General features: G+C 33.8%; 1 protein-coding gene across 4 annotated transcripts in view; it reads left to right on the top strand.

The window, feature by feature from the left end:
- Positions 1-24,992, top strand: part of ZNF385D (zinc finger protein 385D) — a 242,742-nt gene that overhangs the window by 167,036 nt on the left and 50,714 nt on the right. For 3 of the 4 annotated variants that reach the window (XM_035316282.1, XM_035316280.1, XM_035316283.1), the window contains 2 exons: positions 10,083-10,245; positions 17,036-17,065. In XM_035316282.1, coding sequence (XP_035172173.1) covers positions 10,083-10,245; positions 17,036-17,065 — 193 coding nt within the window. The remainder of the gene's footprint in view (positions 1-10,082; positions 10,246-17,035; positions 17,066-24,992) is intronic. The other variant, XM_035316281.1, reaches the window with a different exon arrangement.

Here is a 24,992-nt window from a genome sequence, read left to right as displayed (position 1 = left end):
TTCTCTTTCTCTTTCTTTCTCCTTCTTTCTCTTTCTCTTTCTCTTTCTCTTTCTCTTTCTCTTTCTCTTTCTCTTTCTCTTTCTCTTTCTCTTTCTCTTTCTCTTTCTCTTTCTCTTTCTCTTTCTCTTTCTCTTTCTCTTTCTCTTTCTCTTTCTCTTTCTCTTTCTCTTTCTCTTTCTCTTTCTTTCTTTCTTTTTCTCTTTCTCTTTCTCTCTTTCTGTTTCTTTCTTTCTCTTTCTCTTTCTCTCTTTGCTCCCTTTCTCTCTCTTTTTTCCTCTCTCTTTCTTTCTATAGTGGGAGATTACATTTATTCATTTTACTTTGTTTTCTCTCTCTCTCTCTCTTTTTTAATTTTTATTTTTAATGTAATATATTCTCAAAGAAATATTAATTTCTTCTCCTGTGCAGAAGCCTACAGTAGGACTTTTTCAGCAAACCTCTGGCACAGGTCACTTTTGGAGTTACAAAATTGGTTTAAATGAGCCAGGAACTAGTGAGCTAAGAGTTCTTTTACTCCAAGAAAACATATGGCCTCTCCTTAGAGGTTATTGTACTTGAAAAGCTTGGATTCTCCTTGGAATATGAGGAGAAGGAAAGAATCTGTAAACTATTCAGTCTTAGTTCTAGCCTTGAATTATCAATCTTCGTGTAGCTGTGAAGACTTTTGATAGTGGACAATCCATATATTTTATATGCACTAAAGGCCTTCTAAAAGGAGGATGGGGATTTGACCTGGAGACCACCTTATTACAGCCAAGTGCACTCAAACAGTGATGAAATTAGGAAATTCAAACACATACAGTTCTAGTTTGTGGGTTTTGAGTTTCTTCTTATGGGTAAGAGCTGATCTAAAGGATGCAGGGTAGATCTATATTGAAATAACCGTTGAAGTGGAAATTGAAACTATATTTGAATAAAAGAATCAGAAAGTTGAATTGGCGTTTTTCTGAAAACAGACTTCAGATTTGAAAAACTTCTATGAAATACAGCATTAAAAACAGTAATTCCAGTAACAATATGAAGACTGTACATAAGAACACAATGAAAATATCTCCATATACTCTTCTGTGGTTTTGTACATACAAGCGCTATTACCTTGTCTGTCATTTCAAATATAAAATTCAAAAGGTACTGAATTAATAGGAATTTAAAGATACATTTTTTTTTCCTGTCCTCTTTAAAATTGCTTGTGATATTTTTTTTGTCTTGCTTACCACTATTCTCTGATGGTTTGATTCAGTCAAAATAAATAAATAAAAATCTGAAACCCAGAATTTAATGAGATTGCTATTCTGAATGTAAACAGACAAAAGTGGTTTGCTTGGTAAGAGAAACCAGGTGAAAACACTCAAAGGAGTTATGCTAAATATACCACTAAACTTTCTTTAGTTAACAGTTAACCAGCTGAATGCAGAGGGAAATCATTTTATTTCCAGTCAATGAAAAATTCTTAAATAGACTGAGGCTCTGGGAAGGTAAGTGTATGTGTATACTCTTGAATCCCATTAGCTGTTGTCAATTGTGACAAACTGAAACTCAGAAGCGTGTTGGCTACATACCCACCATTGTTATTCATTTTAAGACAACATCAGAAAAGTCTGAACTTTTCAATACTATTCAGAAAATTACTGTAAAGCAGTTATTTTAAATTCAACAATATCTTTTGTTTTTAGGCAAAATTTCTTTGTGTATAAACTGAATACTGAATTACATTTACATTATTTAACTAATTATTGAGTAAGTCACAGGAAATTTGTATAATGGTGAGCTTACTTTCTTTGTTGTTTCTTTGTTGTTAGATACATTCTACATCAGCTTCCACTTTTAGGATTTCCATTCAATCACATATCATTCAAAAAGTATTAATTAACACAGTGAGTAAAATATGGGCGGGTGTCTACTGATACAGAAGGGAAGCTGGGATACATTTGTAAAAAACAACAGCAACAACAACTAAACATTTGCTCAAGATCTTGGTTCCAAATATTTTGGTTCCAGATTCAAAACTAGAAACATACATATTATATTTACTAAGCTGAATAAATACATAATTTTGTCATGAGCCACACAAAGTGGTGTATATATATATATATAGATAGATTAACCTTCCTCTATTTTATTCTAAAATTAATCTGAGATTAACCACCTGGTTAATCTGAGTAAAAGATCAAACAAGCTCAATATTCTCTTGAAATTCTAACTACTACAAGATTTGTCATGTGGAAAGTAAATGGTGCTTGAAAGTCTGCCAATTAATACAACAAAGATCAGATTAAATGTTAAAGTTAATTTAATTGATTAATGTTTCACTCATACCTGTTTTCTAAAGAATGTTTCATCTCTCCATCAAAAGAGTTTCCCCCAAAGAAACAATTATGAAAGCCACTATGTAAAATCTTTCATAGACCAGAACTGGAAAAACTCTGTTACTGAATTTAAACTTCACCTTCCTTAGCAATAACAAGGTTAAAATAGATGATAAAATAAATAAACAGTTTGTTAAACTTTGGCATGCAGTGAACTTTTGTTGTACTGCATGAATAAATACTAGTTTCCTTAAAAGAAAATGCCACATATGGGAAGAGATTTATTACTTGAGCTGTATTCCCGTCAGCATATATATTTTGATGTCTTCTATGTCTACTGGGAGTGAAGTGGGAAGTGTTCTATACCTAGGCAGCTTTTTGTACCTTGCCTAGATAGTTTCAGGTAATGTTATACTCAGTATCAGCCTACAGTAAAAGTAGATTCATGGTCTACTAGAGTGCTACAGGACAAGAGATATTACACAGTGGATTCTTACCTTCTTTATCTGACCAAGATAAAATAGATTTTCCTCTCCAGAATGACAATATTTGATTTTACTATAGAATGGATGATTTTACCATAAGAATGGGGTCGATGCCATTCTCTCACAATGTGATGCAGACTCTTGCCAGGAGCAGTCTCTCATCATTATATAAATGGATCTGGAAGAAGCCCAAGCACAGGGGATGGGATGAAGCAGCTTTGTTTATGTGAAGGAAATGGTGAGCTCAGAAATATCCCATCCTCTCTGTCATCCTTGAGTCTCAAAGTACATTCAAGAATGTGTAGGGTTAATGTTCTAAGAAGGAGAAAAGGGAACAGAATTTCTTTCTATTGAAAGAGAAAATTAAATGACTTGGAATTAACATTTATGTTATTCTGCCATGGTAATGGAGAATTGTTTTATTTTCTACATAAATGTCCTTTTTGGTGCTTTCTCTGTTTTTGTATGCCTAGCTCTAGGGAAGGGAGGCAAAATAATCAGCAATAAAACTTTTGATGGGGTAAAAGCCTTCTCTCAGAACATATCTGAAAGAAGTCACATTACACACACATTCTTGGCGTTTCATACCATGGTTACATTTGAGTCTGTAACGTAATTAACTCTCTGGCTATGTATTACAGACTGATGTTGATGATAGAGTGCACAAAAAATTGAAATGACACAATTCAGAAGATAAAGGTAAGCCTAGCAGAAGGAAGAAATGACAACAGGCAACATTTATCTACACTATAATTGACTGCAGATTGAGTTTGTATATATCAGGCAGAAATCAGGGTACTCTTCTTGTTCAATATAAAACTTGTCATCGTGTTGACATCACCTTTAAAAATTACATTATACGTCTTCACTTAATCTCTTATTCTTCAAAGGCTTGTGCAGGTTCTTAGCTCGTTTCTCTCTTGTACTGTGACTTTGTTAAGTTCTGAAGTCCATGGAGTTCCTCCGTGTTCTAGAAAGTGAGTATAGGCTGTATAAGTAATCCTGAATTTCCTGCCTGTACTTACTGGGCAAAAAAAAATAGTATGTGTTGCAAGACATATTATTTTGCAAATTTTAAAATACCTTTAAATAAAGACTTACTTATGTACTAGAGCAAATAAATCTCAGTACAAAAGACTGTACAACACTCTTCTTATTTTATCAGATATAACTCATGGTAAAAGCTCTGTCATAGGCAGTACCAACTGTTGGGAGTCTCAAGGCTGCTAAACTTCCTGTAAACTTCTACAGTTAACTTATTCTTCCATAGAGATCAGCTCTGGTTATGAATGTAGCACATACTTGGCAGTATACAAATGTCTCAGCTGCTTACAGCAGTTTTCTCTGAGCTCAATGATGTCATCACTGACTGGCGAGACTGGCAGTCAACCTGGCAATTTTGGAGTCAATAGAAAAAAAAACTTTATGATGCATTTTCAAAAAAAATAATAAAAAAAAAAAAGTCTTTTGATTTTGATCAATTTCTCGAGTACCTGCAAAATTATGTTTGAAGTGCTTGTTGACAGCCCATCTTCAGGAAGATAATCTATACTCAGTGAATAAGATAACATGTAGCACAGGCATCTCATAAACAATTTCTCTCACTACACCAAAGGATAGAAGCCCTTTTGCCTTACGCAACTCTGTGTTACTGCTTAACCTGGAGTGGCCAGCTTAGTGATAATATTAGTTTGAACCAGAAAACTCTTTTTTTTTGTTTTGTTTTGTTTTGTTTTGTTTTGTTTGTTTGTTTGTTTTTAAAGCTATTTTGTATACTTTTTACTCTGGGAGATCTTCATGTCAATTACTGATATATTAGCCAAAGTTGTTACTATTTTACTGGGAGTGACAACAGAAGTGATAATAGCATTCAGCAACTGGTAAAAACAAGGACATGATGTGAGCTACTGAAATCTCAGACAGACAAAAAGGGGTTTTCAGCTCTCTCAGTCCTTGTTTGGGGCTTTCTGAGGCTACAGATAGACTTCAGCCTTGCTAGTGATTGGTTGGATGACAACATGGAGCATAGGACTCCTCCCGTTGGACAGCTGTCAAAATATATCGTGAAATGAGAAAGATATAATGCATGATAGTTGTGAGGAATTTTTGTGAGGAAGAATCGCAGGAATATACTGACTACACTTTTTAAAAATTTATTTTCTTTGAGTCGGCTTTTATTAGGAAGGTATTGCCTGGAAGGAATGAAAAAGGCAAGAAATCAATCTGTAAGAAGACTGATAATATGAGATGAACCAGGAGGGATATAGAAAGGATGGAAGATGTGGTGCTGCGAAGTTGAAAATTCTCTGAGAATAGGAGACCCTTTTGTGTTTCAGTGCAAAAAAATTAAGCACAATGTTTTTGTTGAACCAATGGCTAAAGAATGTAAGTGAGAGGACATGATTCACTAGAGTACATTAGTCAGACTGACAAACTTATTTTGAAGACTGCTGTATAGATATGATGACTGTAATTGTACAAGAATACTGTCTGAATTGTTTGAAATATTTCATATCTTTCTCATCATATTTTACACATTGCAATTTTCTTGGTAATATGATGTCCTTATGGTAATTGTGGTACAATATTGCACTTAATCAAAGAAAATACAGCTGAGTTTTGACGCTATGGATGTTATTTCTAACTGCTTTCAGGTGTAACTATACAAACTGCATATAGGATAGTTATTATTTTATGGTATGTATATGTGTATTTATAATAAATATATATGTATATATTTTATTTTTTACACAGACAAATATGTTTTTACATTCTAACAATTTGGCAAGTTTAGAAAATGTATGGATTAGAAAGGTCTCTAATAATTCAACATAGATATGCGGAACCAGAGGAAATTGTTTATTTTGCTAAAGAGATTCTTAAACTGATCTGTATTGCTGAAACAGGCAGGACTTTACAAATAACCTTGAAAAGTGAATTACCGTTTAGACGTCGTGCCATTTCTTTGTTTTTTAGGTAACTCACATAGAATAAATTTTATCCACTCGTAATTTGCAGGATCAGAGCTCTCAAAATTTAGTTAAGGATCCATGGGTTTTCAACTTCAAATACAAAGTAATATAATATACCTTTTACTTGCAGTTTGACATCTCTTTCAAGAATGGATATAGTTCCTTAAAGTGCACTGTAATGTGAAAGCAGCAATATTTGACATATTTCTCATGTTCCATCATGAGACTAAGACTGGGTAACATGTCAGCTGACACTTGTATTCACAGTACTAGGGATAATTCTGTGTATCAAACATGGAATCAGAGGATCACAGAATTGTAGAATGGATTGGGTTAGAAGAGACCTTAAAGGTCATATAGTTTTAACACCCCTGCCATAGGCAGGGATACCACCCATTAGATCCAGTTGGCCAAGGCCCCATTCAGCCTGGCCTTGAACACATCCAGGGATAGGGCATCCACAAGTTCTCTGGGCAAGCTGTTCCAGTGCCTCACTAACTTTACAGTGAAGAATTTCTTCCTAATATCTAATCTAAATCTATTCACTTTTAACTTAAGACCATTCTCCCTTGTCTTATTATTATTCACCCAAATAAAGAGTCCCTCTCCATCCTTTTTATAAGTATTAAGAATCCACAATGAGGTCTCCCCGAAGCCTTCTCTTATCCAGGCTGAACATTGCCACCTCTCTCAGCCTTTCTTCATAGGAGAGGTGCTCCAGCCCTCTGATCATCTTTATGACCCTCCTCTGAGCTTGCTCTAACAGGTGCACACCTTTCTTGTGCTGAAGGTCCCAAACCTGAATGCAGTACAGCAGCTGGGGTCTCATGAGGGCAGAGTAAAGGCCACCCAGAGTAAAATCACCACCCTGCTCTGCTGGTCACGCCTCTTTTAAGGCAGCCCAGGAAACAGTTTGTCTTCTGGGCTGCAAGTGCACACTGCTGGCTTATGTCAAGCCTTCCTTCCACCAGAACCAAGTCTCTCTCCACAGGACTGCCCTCAATGAGTTCTTCTCCCACTCTATACTCTTGTCTGGGATTGTCCTGACTCAGGTACAGCACCTTGGACTTGGACTTGTTGAACCTTATTTGGTTTACATGGGCCAACTTCTCCAGCCTGTCCAGGTCCTTTTGAATGATATATCTTCCTTCTTTGATATCAACTGCACCACCCAGCTTGGTGTTGTCTACAAACTTGCTGAAGGTGTTGTGAGAAAAAAACACACTGTGTTGGAAACTGTGATGAAAGAAGAAAGTAAGGTCTGTCTTAAGGTATTATTCTGATGATTTTGTAAGCCTAAAAAGAAACAGAAGTTAATATTACATGACTTTAGGAAAAATATTTGTGATTACCAAGTATTTTCTAATAATATGGAGTTTTCATTTTAGGATTGTCCTAAATCTCTGTTACTTGAGAAAACTTCTGTTTTTAGATTGAACAGCTGTTTCTGAAAGGAGATTGGCTTCCATCAAGATGAACAATTATAAAATTCAGTACCCCTTTATAAGAAACATAAAAGGAAATCTTCCCTTGTTTCGCATTGAGTTCAGTAGATTCTGGGTTTTGTCTGTCCTCTGCTTATAACTTGTCTGAGCACAACTTGTTGCACAAGTTGATAAGATATATATACACATAAAAAGATAATACTAAGATAAAATATTAAAATATTAAGATAAGATTGGGACTAATTGTATTTTATGATCATTTTTAATTTTTATTGTTATTTTTATTTATTTAGGCTGACAGCAAACACCATTTTAAGCAATTAATTTTATAAGCTATAAGTAAATGTCATTTAAGTAGTGAGGATTATTTTAGTTCTGTTACGGCTGCAAGAAATTATAGTACCATATTTTATGTTGCCATGTTGAAAAGATATTTATGGATATTTTTCCATTTGCCCCATCCCACTCTTGCAAGTAAAGATCTCTAAGTAGTGGTTAGGTAAACTGTCAGTGGTCTGTGGGAAGTGAGCAATGGAGAATTTCATAACAGCCACTGTACCTGTAAGTTTAAGCAACATATTTCTATTTTGGAATTTTTTCATTCATGTATTTCAGAATACTGAAAAGGCCACCACTTTCTACATAGGGCCTTATTTTATATTCCTTGTGCATCCAACACAAGGCTGAGGTTTGTGGAGCTGTAGCTGTGAGAATTTGGAGTAAAGAGTGGATGCAGTAGGCATAAACCTGGATGTTTTCTAGCAGTAATTCTGTGAAGAAACTTGAGCTGTGTATCAAACTAAAATTGGCATTCATAATCTAGTATTAAGGATCATGTTCTGACTACTTTTCTGATATTTGAAGAATGACACTATTAGTTAGGGAAAACAAGTGCACTCAGAAACTGAAGCTGACTGGTAATTAATTTTGACTAGAAACTGTAAAAACAGTTGACATGATAGTATCATAAAGATGTACTTTATAATGTCATTTTTAATGCATCATCATAACCTGACACTGGTCTTTCAGTTTATCAGTAATGAACATCTCTTAATTGTTTGTATCTGGCTTACAGTATGTCTTGATGTTACGTCTTGGGAATTGTAAAAGGTGCATGATTGTGCTGTTTCTGTCCAAGTTGTTTCTAATTAGTAACTTCACTGTCCAGTGTTCTTTCAATAAGGGTACCTACTATAATATTTACATTATTTTAGATACAAAGAAACTGGCTTTTCTACCTAACTGAATGATGCATCTCAATGTACAACAAGAGCATGTGTGTGTATGTATTTCTATGTGTATATATATACACATACATGTTTATTAGTTTAGATAAGGTTTCTCACTTCTTCTCACCTTGAGCTTCTCAAATCTCAGGCATCTGGAAGGAAACATGACTTTTCATGAATACTGAAAACCATAAATCTTGAGATTAATTAATTAACACTCTTATTGTGATATTCACTAGAACTTCCTCACATCCTAGAATTCAGTACAGGGCAGCATTAAGTAAAGGTATAATGACTAACAGGTACCAGATAATGCAGGCATCTTCCACCTGCACAAGTGACTTAGTGAATTGAATGACTGTGTCATTTTATCCCTCTGATCCTTTGAGTTTGTAACTCCTAATTGACATACGTGTTATTTCTTCTTGTGATTCCACAATAGAAAGTGTTTACCTTATATGTTCTTTCTCAGCATCTTCAGTTGTTTCATGTCAGAATGAAAATACTGACCTTCATGTATCCTTGGGCTGACCCAGCATAGTTGCTTTTATTTTGTTCATTTCTGTGATAGTTAAATTTTGATTATTTTCCTATGGTCTCAGTAATGTTCTTCAACTAGGAAAAGAATTGTTTTCAATTAAGTTTGAATTTCAGAAATAAAAAAATGTAAGGAATTTATCAAATTATTATTTCATTAATTGGAGGAGTATATTTCTTATAGGAGTTTACATATTAGAGAAAAAAAAAAAAAAAAAAAAAAAGCTCTGATTATTCATATTAATTCCAATGTCTTTTTTAGTAAGGTTTACTCCTATACTTAAAATACTATTCTTAAAATATACATACAACATAAATAAAATGAAGAAATGTTGCTGTTAACTCTTAGAATGAGAGTTCTTTCAGTGTAATCCTTTTCAATGTAATATATAAATCTCAATAGCAATGCATGTACAAATCTATTTTGGCTTAATATCATGTAGCCAAGACATATTTATGAGGTTTCTGCTTAGAAAGGATGCTCCTGGCTTTGAATTTCAAACACTGGAACTTATGTATTTATTTATTAAGAAAGCCAGATAATTGCAGTTAAATCTTTGGTGATGGGCTTTGAAGAGGGTGGTTTATGTTTTGTTTGGCCTTGGGTAGCTTGGTCTTTGTTTTTCATTTGAGAAGTTCCTGATACCACTGTTAAATATAAACTGTTCTTTGAAGGAACCGTTAGCAAAGTCTCTAATTTCTAAGAGGAATTGGAAAAGTGAAAAGCTACTGGGAGGATAGTGTTTTCTTCCCCATTGCCTGAAAATTATATATTTTTTAATGCAAAAGCAAAAAAAAAAAAAAAATCTTGACAGAAAAGCTGATGAAGATACATGTTTTAAGCATGGTATACTAAAACAATCTTATTTTGGTCTGTAAGTAAAATTATTATACAGTAGTATACTGTATTCATTGGATTGCAGATGTTTGAGTATTTTTTTCCATTGTTTTCCAAGCATCATTCTAAATACAGTTTTCCATTTGGTCAGTACTTGGATAATGTTAGTGGTACCCATTATTGAAAGGTAGTCTGTATTTGTACTAATACAGAGAATACCAGTTTAGAAATGAGCCTGATTGCATGGTTCATTTTGTTCTCCTTTGTAGAGCCAGGCTGCGGCCCACTACAAAGGCACTAAACATGCCAAGAAGCTCAAAGCACTGGAAGCCATGAAAAATAAACAGAAATCTGTTACTACCAAGGACAGCGCAAAGACTACCTTCACTTCCATCACTACCAATACCATCAATACCAGCTCTGACAAAACAGGTTAAGCAACAATCTTTGTTGGTCTTTTTGTTGTTGTTGTTGTTGTTTTTACCTTGTTTAATTCCATGTCTGTTTGGTTATGTGCTTGCTACATTAATTCATGCTTGATCCATCTTTCTGTGTGACATTGATTTCTTTTAGTCCTTTCAGTCTGCTGGTGAGAGTATGACAGCCATGCAACCAATTTCTCTCTGTGAAAGAGGCTTGTCATTCTTTAGGCTAGAATGCAATACTTAAGATTTGATTAATTTTTATAGAAATTAAACTATTACATATCAACTGGTCTAAACCTCAGAGTCTATGCACAGCACCACTCTATGTATTACTGCTTATGGATGGTTTATTTTAACCACAAATAATGCAGCAAATTGCACTAATTGTGTTCAGAAGCCTCTTGAAAAAACTTTGTTAGTATAAACATAGTTTCCATAAATTTCAAACATTGCATTTTTTTTTTTTTAATGGCTATTGCATGATTTTGAGCTGGAAAATAGCTGTATAATCTTTATGCCACATAATCAGGTAAGTGATGTTGATGACAATTATTTTGTTTAAATGAGTCTTCAGAATTAAATCATATCCTTTATATTAGTGGATGGGTATTCCTTTGCATATATATATATATATATATATATATATATATATATATATATAAAGTTCATTTGCAAATAAAATCTATGTATTTGGTAAAGTCAACAGGATTTGATTAAGCTCACATTTTAAATATGTGGTTACTCTACTGGAAATTTCAAAGAAAGGTTGGAGATTCATTGAAGTGTAGTCTAGTATCACACAAGGTATGACTGCTTTTCTTATTCTCTGTATGAAGGTTTGCAGTTTTCATATTTAGTCATACCCCCCCCCCCCCCCCCCCCCCCCCAAACTAGTCAAACACAGCAACAGCAAAAAAGCTAAAGCTGTGAAAAAGCAGATACTACTGCTCACTTGGAACCACTTCTCCTGATTCAGTGAGTTTAGCACTGTAAATAGCCAACTATAGTAAGAACTAGCCAACTATAGTAAAAACAAACAAACAAACAAACAAAAAGTACCTTGCAGATGTGCAGTATTTTCTTTAGGTTACATTTTTACTATATTTGTTATAGGCAGATACCTGCCTATATCTGTCTCTCTCTATATATACGTATCTATATATAGATCTCTCTTAGGTATAGAACTTTAATATACACAGCACATATTTTAATGGAAATTTATATCCTAACAATAATAGCATTGCTTTAAAAAATAATTATTACGGTATTGTTGTGTTTGTTAAAATAAATAAATAAATAAATATTACAAGTATTTTTGTTTCTGTGATGAAAGAAATGAAGCATAGGGACAAAGGGGGGAATGTAGAAGTTATTTAAATATATATATGTGTGTTTCTAAACATATAAATACCTCTAAAAGTAAATACCTCTAAAATACCTCTCCTTACCTGTTACTGTGATCAGAACAGTAAGAGAGATGTTGATGTTTCTATTATGAAAGAAATGAAGTATGGGAGAATGGGAACAAGGACAGGAAATCTCAAAATTTGTTATTATTATTATCATTAATATTATTATTAATATATATTTCTAAACATAAAAATGTCTTTACAAGTTTCTTCCGCTGCTATCAGTTACCATGGTCAAAACAGTAAGAGGGAAATAGTGAATTATTGTTTACAAAATATGATCTAGTGTTTAGAGGAAAAGAAGAAAAAAGTGAGAGAATTTGAAGATTTTTTATTATTATTATTACTCAAATCTTTTTTTTTTTTTTGTAGTTGTTTTTGTTTTTAGTTACTTTCTTTTTTTATTCTATGTAAGTTTGGAGGATTATCCAAAGCACCTTAAAACCAGTCTGACTCTTTCCATCAGGCTTTGAATTAGACCCTTGACAAGACATATGATCTGTCTTGTATACAAGGTCAGTAGTACAAATCAGATGGGCTGTGCAGGATTTTTCTCAGATTTCCACAGTTTATGACTTCCTAGATTAATTTTGTAAATGTGTGTATATATATATGTATGTACATGTATACATATGTAGTCTACATTGGAAATACTGACCTCCGTAGCATTCTACAAGAAAAAAAAAAAAAAAAAAATACTATTAGTTGACAAACAGCCTAAAATCTGACTGTTTCACAAAACACTGAACACTGTTCAACTTGTGGCAAAAACCCTATTCAGTCACTGTTATTCAAAGAAAAGCAGCCTGTTCTATCAAAAGGCAAATATAGTTATTACAGGTCCGCATTGATGTGGCTGGCAGTAGAATGGCATATCCTTGGTGTAAATTATCCTTTGTAGAATCAAGTATATAAGCACATTATCAGAAAAAAAAAAAAAAAAAATCCATTTTGAGTAGCTAAAAGGATGAACTTGTCTGCCTTATAAGTTAAAGAAATAAAAATAAACTCATAAATTTTATATTTACTTGATAGAAATTTCAAGAGCAACATGCTTTCTGAAAGCCAGAATAAAATATCAGAACATGCTGCACTGCATTTGCTATTTACAAATGATCACTCTAGAAGTCCAATATTCTGATAGTAATGTGCAGTTCAGAGAGAATCGTTCCATTAATGAATATATTTTATGAATTCATCATTCATAACTAGAAATAAGTTCTGTTACCTGCACTTGTGATTGCTTGTAACCAGAGCTTTTCCTACAGTAAAAAATAAAATAAAATAAAATGCTCAGTGCTGAAGATTAATACTTGATCCTAAATACGCTGAGGATAGGGTCATGTTCATATCACCTCCAATCCATCACGTACAACAGTGGCTAAATGGTGAATTATACGTCAGTCACAGCACATTGGTCAGGATTTCAGTTCACTGGTTCTTTGTACACTTAGCAGCTCCAGCAATGAAATGCCATCAGGAAATCAGCAGTGCTATGCAATGAAGATTATGAAAAAAGACTACGTAGTATACAAACTTGTATTTTGCTAGACATGGTGCCAGCATGTCTTATTGCAATAAATAATGGCGACTGTGCAATCCACCATGCAAGCAGACTCCTTAAAAACTTTCATAAATGTTTCCTTATATTGAAAGAGTAAGTACTAAGGAAAAAAAACATGAAATATGGGGTCATTTTGCTTATTCTGTAAATGTCAGTTATGTTTGTTTGTTTTTTTTTTTCCATTTTAAGTACTTTTTAGAAACATTAGAAGGCTAGAACTCGAGGAATCTGGGGGAAATGAAATATCATGAAGAGCTATACTGCTAGTCACATAATGAACGATGATATTCTAAGCATGTGGGAACTTTGTTATCCATTCTATTGTTTAACATCCTCATTTCATCTCTACTTATCATTTTATATGTGATACCTGTAGTTACTTATCACAGAAAAACTGAAAGTATGACCACTCCAAAAGAAGCTCATTTTGTGATAATATACAAACCAGTTCAAGGGGTGATAACAAAAATGAATATTTTCACCATATATTATGATACATATATATATAGATTCCCTGCTATAAAGTCATTAAAGGTCTGTGATAGCTTTAAAAATTCCTCCTGTTTTCTGTCAATGTATGTTTTCCTCATAAAATGCTTCACACCTTCACATTGGCCATAAGGATAGATACTTTAGGAATACCTTTCAGAATACATTTAGACTGTTTTCTGTCAACATAATTACATGTCCTGTACAGTAAAGTCATTTTCCTGAATATGGATTTTTGAATCTAGAGTGAGTGTTCAAGTTTATATCCATGTAAAACAATATCTCTGTATCGTATACATCTGAATATTGATCATTTCAGAAGCTATTTGAAGTTAGGAAGGACTCTCTGTAAGCACATTGTTATGGGTTAGGTTCTGAAGATTTGGGCCTTTATTTTATTTTATTTTATTTTATTTTAATTCAGCAGAGAATTCAGCCATCATTTCTTATCAATGGCAAAGGATAAGTGGACCTTTCCAAAAAGGAAAAAAAAATGTTATCGGAAGCTGTCATTATAGCAGTCTTTGATGTCTCTCTCTTTTTTTTTTCTCTTTTTTTTTTTTTTTTGTTTCTTCCAGATATTGAATGTAAGTGTGGTAATAACATAGGAGAAAGCATGAAGTTCTATTTTCTTTTACTGACCCATTTGAAAATTATTCTTTGTGGGAAAATTTTAAGTGAGCCATGCCTTCCCAAAATACATTTTTATTTTATCTGTGAAATGATAGGACAGTCAGCAGATTCAACTCACTCTTGAAAAAAACATTTCAGTCCAGCTGGATTAACTCTGAAATAGTTGCAGGTGGAGTAGGTTGGTGACTGACAGAGAAGCCTGTCTGCCAAGGCCTTGGACAAGAAAAAAAAAAAAAAAAAAAAAAAAAAAAAAAAAAAGGAGGAGAAAGAAATCAGAAATGTTGTAGTAAGTCAAGGTGGAAGAAAGGAAGGAAGATGGCATGAAAAGGAAGATATGTTGGAGTTTGGAAGGCACAAATGCCACAGAATGGCAAAATTTTTGAATTCTCTTCAATGAAGAGACCTTAAAAGGGACATCTGGATATCAGCTATTTCACCTTCCAGCTCAGAGCTGTCAGCTAGAGCAGGTTGATCATTACCTTGCTCAGTCAGTTTTTGGATATCTTCACAACCTTGCTGGGCAACCTGTTAGAGTGTTTGATCACCCACACAGTAAAAAGGATTTTATGGGGTACTGAGTCTAATCTCTTGTATTTCTTTTTGTTCCCAATGGGTCTTGCCCTGTCACTGGGCACCATTGAAAAGAGTCTCTTGCTCTGTCTTCTTTACTCCCCACCCCTGACCTCATAAGATATTTATGTGCATGGATAGCAGTTCCCTGAGCTGTTCTTCTCCAGGCTTAACAGTCCCAGATCTCATCTTCTCCTCATACAACAGATGCTCTAAGCCCTTAATCACCTTTGTGGCTGTTTGATGGACTTGGTCCAATGTGTTCATGTCTCTTGTGTATGGAGTAGCCCAGAACTGGACCAAGCACTGCAGGTGTGTCTCACCAGGGCTGTCTAGAAGGGAAGGATCACATTCCTCAATGTACTGTCAACATTCTTCCTAATGCAATTCAGGATGCTATTGACGTTCTTTGTGGCAAGGGCATGCTGCTGGATTATGTCTAGCCTGGTGTTCACCAGGACCCTGAGTCCTTCTCCACAAAGATGCTTTCCAGGAAATCAGCCCCCAACCCAGGCTGGTGCATGGCATTATTCATGTTCAGTTTCATGACTGCATTGTCCTTTGTTGAACTTCAAGGGACTCTTGTTGTCCTATTTCTCCAGACTATCCAGGTCCCTCTAAATAGCAGCACACCCATCTGGTGTATCAGACTCTCATCCCAGTTTTGTATTATCTGCAAACTTGCTGAGGATGCACTCTATCTCAGTGTCTGGGTCATTAATGAAGACAGTATTGGCACTAACAATCCCTGGGGGCTGCTAGTGACTGTCCTCCAGCTGGCCTTTGTGCTGCTGACCACAACCCATTGGGGCTGCCAGCTCATATATTATTTCTATTATCTTTTGTATGTTGTTTTGTTATTGTTTTGTGTTTTGGTAAAAATGTGAACTAAGCTGTGCGAAAAAAAAAAAAAAAAAAAAAAAAAGAACAACATCAAAGCAGAATAAGAGGATTAACATGGAAATGTATAAGACTTATGCAGATCTCTAAATTCAGCTAATGCATGGCTTTAATAGGTTTGCACTAGTTTTCCATTAGGCAAATCATATTGATTGTACGTAATATATATTACTATTATAAAATGTATTTTACATGCAATTAAAATAAAAGATCATTGATGGGACCTTGTTGAATGCATCTTTTTACATCTACTTTGTGCTCTGTTATATACTGTATTGTCTTTGTGTATTGTGACTTTTCTAATAATTCCGTAGTGTATTTTATCACCCTTTTGCATCCTTTAACTATGCTTCTGGGGGATGACTCAATGGTCTACAGACACTGGGAGTAAAAGCTAAAGCAGATCTATTGCCTTATATCATCTTACACCAGAGATTAAATTGATCTGCAGACATATAGGTAGTGGCCATAACATTGCACAGTATCCAGTATATCTTCTGCCAATATTGAGATGGAGAAGTCAGGCTTCAAATGCAGTGTTTTAGCAGAGTATAACCACTGAACTGCATAGACTGTTTATCTGTCCTTTTGGTTTTATTGAGAATATAAAGGAGAGAAAAACACTGATTTTTTAAACACAATATTTACTGAGAACCTACATGGAATTTCTTTAACCACCTATAGATATATGTATTGACAATTGAATATGACATATTGACAGTTGCACTGGATTCTACTTAGTGTGAGAGGAAATCTTGTCAACAGAGTCTAAGGTACTGTTCATCTCATTCTAAAATAAATACCTAAAATAAACCAGATGAATGAAGAATTCATAAGAAAGTCTTTCTCTTCACTTTGGTGCATATATTTATTAAAAACAAAGAAACAAACTGTAGTGACTAGGTCAGATGTTAAATGATAAAGTTAGCTTAGAAAAATTCCAGCCTCAATGAGCAAATTACCCTTTCCTTCAAGATGTCCATTTTTTTTCTCACAAATTTTGTTTCTTTTTAACCGAATTGTGAATTATCTGTAAGAATTTTGTACTTAATGCTCACAATCTGAATTGTATCAGTTAATTTTTAAATGGTTATTTATCAGATGACACTAATACTGTCTGTCAAGTGTAAATTTTAATAAGTTTCTGAATAGATTTTGGATTTCCGACTGATGAAGAGAATTTCTTGTGTTTTTTTGAAAATTGTGAATCTTTTTCTGATCTCATTTTTTAGGCATTGGAGAAAAACTATTGCTTGATAAAGGTAGGCAGCTGGAGTATGTATTGTTTACTATTAAAATACTAACTTCATTTTTATGTTATTACATTCAGCCAGTGGTGTCCTAGGTAACGTCCTAGTAGAGCATTGTTTGTGTCTGTTTCAGGTTTCTATCAATGACTCAAAGGATTCTTTGTTTTTAGTAATTGTCTGATGCTTTATTTAATATTCAAAACTTCTGCTCTAAGTTTTAGGAAAAAGTTTTCAAAAATAATGCTCCAATGAAACTCGGTTATAGGTATATTTATAGAATGAAAGCATATAATTGACCAGTAATGCAGCAGTTTCATTTAAAAATAAGAAAAAAATGTTTTTTTGAATATGATTATTTGAATGTTTATATGCATGCATATTTGCAATAGTAGTCCTTTTCAGGTTCAAGGCAGATGACTGATTGTTTTTCCTCAAATATAGTGGATTAACACATGTTTCTTTCTTTCTTTTATGGCTTATGTAGTCAAATCCATTTGTACATTAGCTCTATACATAGATATATTTTTGCAGTTCCTGGTTCTGCTCCAGAAACTGTAATGAAAAGGAGCTTCCATTTGAAAATGAAAATCAGTTTCCTTTCATCTCTGCTTTTCATTTTGTTTCTACTTTCATTTTATCTCTCTTACATTTAGCTTTTGAGCCTTTTTTTTTTCCTCTTTCCTTTTTTTTTTTTTTTTTTTTTTATATATATATATTGTTATAAACATCTGTTTCAGTAACAGCTAAGCTTTGTGGTTTATGAGGGCTTCCATATATTAAGAATTATTGGATTATTTCCAGTATTGCTTGGTGTAGCTACCCTACCTTATCATTTGAATGATTTGTTTAATCCTTTGTTCTTAATGGCAAACTGCACTAACTTTTTATTTCTTAAGGAAAGATGAAGTCATGCTGTTTACATATATATATATGTATGCCATTAAGATATATTTAATTAAAGTGTCACTGCCTATCTATTAACATTTTTATATATAGCTGTTGTGAGGTACAAAAGATTTTTGGTAATCTTTTGTAGCTGAAAGAAATACTAATTCTAATAACGACTCAAATACCAACTATTTTTAAAATTCAGAATAGTAGTTAATACTAATAAAAATCTGCTAGAGAATGCAGAAACAATTTATTGTATGATCCCAGTATGCAACTTGCTGGTACAGTTTAGGCTTTGGATACCCTTTTAAAGTTATTTGTTGCATTAAGGATGTTTAATCTAAGAAGACACTTCAGTGCAGTCTGCTTGTATAATTTAGTTGTTGTTTTGTTTCTTTATGCTATATTATAATATAAAGTATGCTTTTGTTTGGACAAGTAATTTCTTCAGATCGTTTCAGCATCACTTACAGCACAGCAGAAATAGCAGGCTAATTCTGGGTTTAGGATCATGATATCCTAGATCTAAACTAATTTTTTTTTTTTTTTTTTTTTTTTTTAACAGGTCAATGTTTTAGTGCATGCCAAAACATAGCAATGACCTTGAAGCTTTATTACTTCATGCTATCTTATATCTTGAGATATTTTGGGTGGAGCATTCCAAAGTTGCAAGCATGAAATAATAAATGAGGAGTAATTGCTTGGTGCTTAACACAACACAGAAGCATTCCAAAGCCAGCTGGAGGGCTTCATTGCCTGCTTCCCAATTACCCAATTCAAAATTTGACCCTTTTAAAATTTAATTTGAATGAAAAATCTTAAAGAAAAATTTTAGTGTGAAAAAATGTTCTTATTTCCTGATGCTCTTGTCATTTGCTTGGAAATAAGAGATTACTGATTCATAGTTACCAATTCTCTTAATCACATGCTCATAAAATTCAATCCGAAGCAGTCACATTTAACTGTGTTACAATGTCTTTCACTTTAAATCACCTATGCTTTGACTTTTCCACACTTCAGACAATCTGTAGCTAACTGCAGCACAAAATGTTATCAGCATTCCACAGACTGTTGTACCAATTTTGCATTAGAGCTCAATGGTAATTTGGAAGACAATAGCCTCTCTTTTGATCTTTATGTAGAACTAGGGCTTTTTCTTTCTTTCTGAGTGTAGCTAAATGGCAATATAAAAATTACAGTAATTTATGTGTGACTCAATTGATCAGTAATGCACAATAAAATCCTTCTTTGCTTCCATCTATGTACACGGAGAGCATTGTCATATGAACACCATGTGTTTTCTGTGGACTCAGCTGCTTTTGATTGGGATTGCCTTGACAACAATTTTATGCTTGAATAATCCTGCAGATAGAAACCACTGTCAGTCACAACATCTGTATCAGTGTGAAAGTCCGGTACTAACAATGCTGTTGTTGTTCATAGGTATGAAAAACATTTCTATTGAAATATTAAATAAGATCTTTCACAGTATCTCAAGGAAATGTCAGCTTGTTTGCTGCACGCCCGTAGTTGCAACTGCTAGAAATCTTGAGAATAATCTCCAGTTTATTAGATTCTGTTTATCAGATATTCATGAGCATTGCTCTAAAAACTGTATTAAGCACTGTAACATGCATCTGCTTAATGACACAGTCTTCATGGTGTGTTTTGTTTTGTTATGAGTGGAATTGACACAAGCTAGTAGGATAGGTCCGAAGGCTCCACAGTTCTAGTCTTTGGGTTTTCAGAAAAATCATAGTATTTCAGACCTTGATCCTCTTTTACATTTTTATTATAAAACATCAGATTACTATTATGTAATTGTTTATTTTTTTTAGCTTATGGATTGATTTTGAATGGAGTTGAACTTAGTGATCTTGGATACGTGGTCAGTTTTTGCAAGTCTGAAATTCTTTCAAAGGACCTCTGCTTTGAGGGCAACAGAAGAGTAGATATGTTTTAATTTAATTGATTCATTTTCTTCATGCTGACGTCATAATGTATGGACAATGTAGAAAGTGGTTGTTATTTGAATATTTTTGTTTGTTTGTTTATTTGACGTTTCTAAGTCAAAGGAAGTCTCTTGTCCTGTTTAAGAGTTTATCTGGTCTTTAATTTTTCATGGTTTTTGTTGTTGTTGTTGTTGTTTTCTTTTTTATTTTATTTTATTTTATTTTATTTTATTTTATTTTATTTTATTCTGGTTCCTGTCATATTCTTATCATGCCTAAAACAAAAAAAGGAGAAGAGTGTGTTTGAAAGCATGAGTAAATGTACTGTGCTAAACATTTAGTGCCATTGCTCTTTGATGCCCTTATGGCACTATTCAGAGTGGTCTGAAAACTATCAGAGCGGGAACAAATGTATTAATAAACACAAGAGAATCTGCTTTTTCTGACCCATTTCATAGGCTATTCATGTTACAAGAACTCAGCTCAGCAGAAACTATAAACAGACTACATGTACATGTAGTAGGTATTTTCAGAGGCAAGGTGAAACTGAGTACAATTGAAAACTACTGCAAGGATGTTAAGAACAAATTTATTTTTGAAACAATGATACTGCAATAATGATTTGGTATTCCATATCTTTAAATAACTTATTTAAAGTATTGGCAGTTCATTGATTTCTTTGCTCAGCTGGAGAAGTCTCATGGGTTAAATTCTTCTGGAATGTATCATTCCTTTGCTAAGATATACCTCCCACTTTCTATTAGAGTTACACTTTACAACTATCCCTTTTATGTTTAGTCCCAATCAAGCGAAGTTAAAACAAATTAAAATATCAGTCTTCTGATATTTTAGCTTCCTCATTCCCTGTCAGTATCCCCCCCCCTCCCCCCCCCGCCCCCAAATAAATAAATAAATAAATAAAATTGTGTTCTGAAGTATTGGGAAAATGAAAAATTAATATAGTATCTAATTGTTTTAAGGTTTTCTGATGCCACAGTTGTAAATCTAATAAGTCTAAACTACACATAAGATTAGTTAGATGTCTTCAGTACCAGCAAACATCAAGTTAGCTTGAGATAAGGCATAGCTGTGACTGCAGTGTCTGAGGAGGAAATTAAACATGTAGTCAGTCTTCATGTACCTGAATCTTGTACTGCTTGGACTTACTGTAGTTTTATATATAATAAATAGCTTGCTTATAGGTAGGTCAGGCAAACCATAGCTATAACTTCAGGATAGGTATATTAAGATTCTCTTATTCTCAAAATTCTTATAGGGTATCAAACATCTTGAAGAATGATTGTGTATTTCTCATTTCATCTTTGCACAAGCTGTACTCTACTTTGATACATCAAATAACAATCTGCCAGCATTAAAACTCTTGTTTTATGGCATATTCATAGCCAAATTAATATCAAAGGAACTAATCAAAGGAACTAAAACAGATTATGTCTTACTGTAAAACAGTAAGAATTACAGAATATCATTATAGAAAACAAAGGGATGCAAAAATAAGCATAGGCTCGGGGTGCGGGGGGGGGAGAGGGATGGGGAGGAGGGGGGAAAGGGGGAAGGGAGGGGAGGGGAGTGGGAAGCACTCTTTAGAGTTACAAGAAACAGGGAACTGGGAACTAACTGGGAACTGTGTTTGATACATTTGATTTGAGAAGAGAAAAAAACAGTTTACTTACTTATGTCAATTTGATGATAATGTTGATGTTTAAATGTTTTCCATGCTAATGGCAACATTAAGTATATTAACATGATTACTAAATTAGACAAAAGACTAGGAAAAGTAACATCTGAAAGTTTAAAAAGAACCAGATAAAGAGCTATCTGCATAAGCTGTTACAGTTTTCTGTATACTGTAGACACTGGAAAACCCAGGAGCAGAAGAAAGTAAATGTGTCAGTATTCAGAAAAGGTAAACAGGATGATTCAAGTAATTATAAATCTATCACCATGACATCAATCTTGGTATGGAAATTGAGTAGTGAAGTAAATGAGATCAATTAATTAATGACAATGAAAGGAAATTAATAGAAAATCAGTCTTTCCTACCAAAAATTGTTTTTATGAGTTTCCATATTTAATTGATAATTGTTAAGCATGCTGATGTTTTGTGTTTGCACTGTTCTAGAATGTGCAAAGGTTAAAAATTATCTAAGATACTGGAATGATGCAGCATGAATATTGAACATATGAAGTGGATTTAAGCCTAATTATAGGCCTTGCAATGCAATCACAAGGCACTAGTTTTTGTAGACATATTCTAGTGAAATTCTTTTGGAATTATTTTACAAAATTGACTCTAGATAAGTAAAGATGTTTTATTTCTCTGGAAGACTAATTTCTTTATATTCTTACACTTGCTTTAGTATTTTCTTTCTCTATCATTATTCAAATTTACATTAAATGAGACAATTCAAATTCATGTCTTAATTCCCAAATTGCTTTCTTTTAAGCATTCTTCTTTCTTCTTTCAGTCAGAATTTACAACTGTTTTCTTTTTCTTGTTCCACCTATGGTCAGCTTTAAGTCATGTAAGAAGCATTTTAGACGATTCAGAACTATCTTCTAATTTAATACAGTAGATCTACACTTATCCAAATGCAGACTTTAATGTAAATTCCAGTAGCCTGTATTTCTAGCTGAGTATTACAGAGAATTCAAGTTTTTTTTTTTAAAAAAAATAAAAGTTTTTTTTTTTTTATCACACTTTTCACATTACTTTATTTTTGCTTGCAAATAGCCATTTTCTATCATTAGAGACTTCAAATGAGCTTTTCATTTCATTCACCTTATCATGGGAGTCCTGAGACAGCTGCTATGCTGTTTTAATCCCTTCCTTTGCTACATTTTACTTTTTACTATTTCTGGTTCATTTTCTGCTCTGCTGGTTTAATAGCTGCAAGTTTCTAACATCATCTTAGCAGATCCATCTGCAAGTTGTATCAACATATTACCTACTTCAGCCATCCAATGGAATTCACTAGCAATAGTTGCCCATAATAATTAGATATTTCCAATATGGAAATACTTTTTCCTGTATAAGTATAAGGAATATAAGTATAAGGAAATATCAGCAGCCATTGATGGTGCTTGAAATAAATGGCAAATCTTGTCACATTTATCCTTCATGTGATTCCTGGGTTTTTTGTTAGGACATCAGGGCAGGGGAATGCTCTGGAGGGGGGCTAGTGCATTGTCTCTGCTGTAGAATATGAATAATATAAGTGAGCTTCAGCTGCCTAATTTAATTTGATTTATGACTAGTGGGGACAACAAGTTCTTGCACAAGAGTGACAGTGTTCACAGCAGCTGGGAACATACTACCTGGGGAAGACCTTTATACATTACCAGTAGCATGTATGGCAGTATCTTGTAATGTGAAACAGCTTTTATACTTCAAATTTATAAGATTTCAGAACTTTTAACCCAATTGCCTTTGTGGCAAAAAACTTATGAATGACAGCTCCAAAATGAAAATCCACACTTGCTAATCCATCTACTTTTTTTTTTTTTTCTTTTTTTTTTTTTTCTTTCCTTTAAACACAAAGGTTAGGTAGCTTTTTTTTTTTTGTTGTTTAAATTTAGATAAATTCATGCACAGTACCTGGATAGTCAGACACTGATTACCAAGATGAAAGGGGGAACTAAGAGGACTTTAATTTCACTTGCTGTTTTCTCACTGTAGGCAGCCTGAGGCATATACTGTGTCATAGATCCTGCAGATCCCCTGCTCCAGATACCAACAACGAGCATGGCAACTGCACCACCAATTGGGGAAGGTGAATTATGCCCCTTGTGAGTGGTAGTCCAACATGGAAACTAATGGAGTAGTTATACAGTTCATATTAACAAAAACTGTGAACCAGTGGCCTTGCCATATTTGGGGGTCCAACCACCACTTGAACAGGGACTACATCTTCTTTTCATGTTTTTGAGCAATATCCCAATGCCTTATTGAGTTGAATTCAGGGGACACATTTAAGGCTCAAAAAATTGTTTAAAAGGCAAGAAGTGATTCCTGGTACAAAATTGCACTTAACTAGTGTGTTTGGATAAATTTAAAGGAAAATTACCCAGCCTGCTACTGCAAATTTTAACCTTTAACCCCCACTTTTGTTACTGTTGTAGATGATATTTCAAATGTGCTCTGACTGTACAGATATTTGAGATTCTCCTCTGTAGTTCCATTTTTCCTAGGTCAGAGTATTCTTCAAGCTGTCTACTGTGATAGCTGTTCATAAATGCTGAATTGTCACTAGTCTGCCTTTTAATTATCCAGTAGCATGTCTAGGTCCAAATCAAGGTCCCTGGTTGTCTTCTTGAAAAACTGTGAACCCTGCTTCATGACTACCTTCCCACTGTCATTTTATTTTAAGCATTTAACAATTCTTAGATTTAAACAAAGGAATAAAATAAAATTTTGAATTAGCCCACTCCTACTTCCCAATTAACTGTGTTGTTGTAAACACACATTTTTGTTGATCAGTAATAGCCTAGAAGAACCATCTGTGACTAGAAATCTCTGTCTCATTCTTTCCTTAGTCTTTCTAGTACATTCAAGGACACTTCAAAGTCAGTCTTTGAAATGAGAATACCAAGGAGAAAAACAGTGGTACAAACGGGAAAAAAAAAAAAAAAAAAAAAAAAAAAATCTAAGTGCTGTCGATACAGTGCTGGTTCATCCAGAACAGGACAGGTCATTATATTTTGTATTATCTTGTAACTCTGCCTGTATTATTTTTATTCAGTTTGTTACCTGCTGCTGTTTATGCAAGAAAAAATACTAAAAGTTAGAAAAAAGCAGTTTCTTTTCTGAACTCTTGTGGATCTACTCTAAACTTACTGGTTTTGCCTTTCTCAGATGCTATGGACACTATCTAATCAAGATGGCTTTCATTATAGAACTCATGAGATATACTGCTGACATTTCCAGACTTACATATTTGGGAGTACATTTATCTTCTTTAGGTAGTGTCATCATTCTCTGAGCAACAGCTATTGTGTGCCTGCTTGCTTTATGGTTGACAGGGAGTACTTTCCAGTGAGTGTGGCCACCCTCCTACCTACTGAGTCTTTTACTACCA

The sequence above is a fragment of the Oxyura jamaicensis genome, chromosome 2 (assembly GCF_011077185.1).
Source record: "Oxyura jamaicensis isolate SHBP4307 breed ruddy duck chromosome 2, BPBGC_Ojam_1.0, whole genome shotgun sequence".
NCBI lineage: Eukaryota > Metazoa > Chordata > Aves > Anseriformes > Anatidae > Oxyura > Oxyura jamaicensis.
Note: the sequence above shows the minus strand (reverse complement) of the source record. Positions and strands in the feature narration are given on the sequence as shown.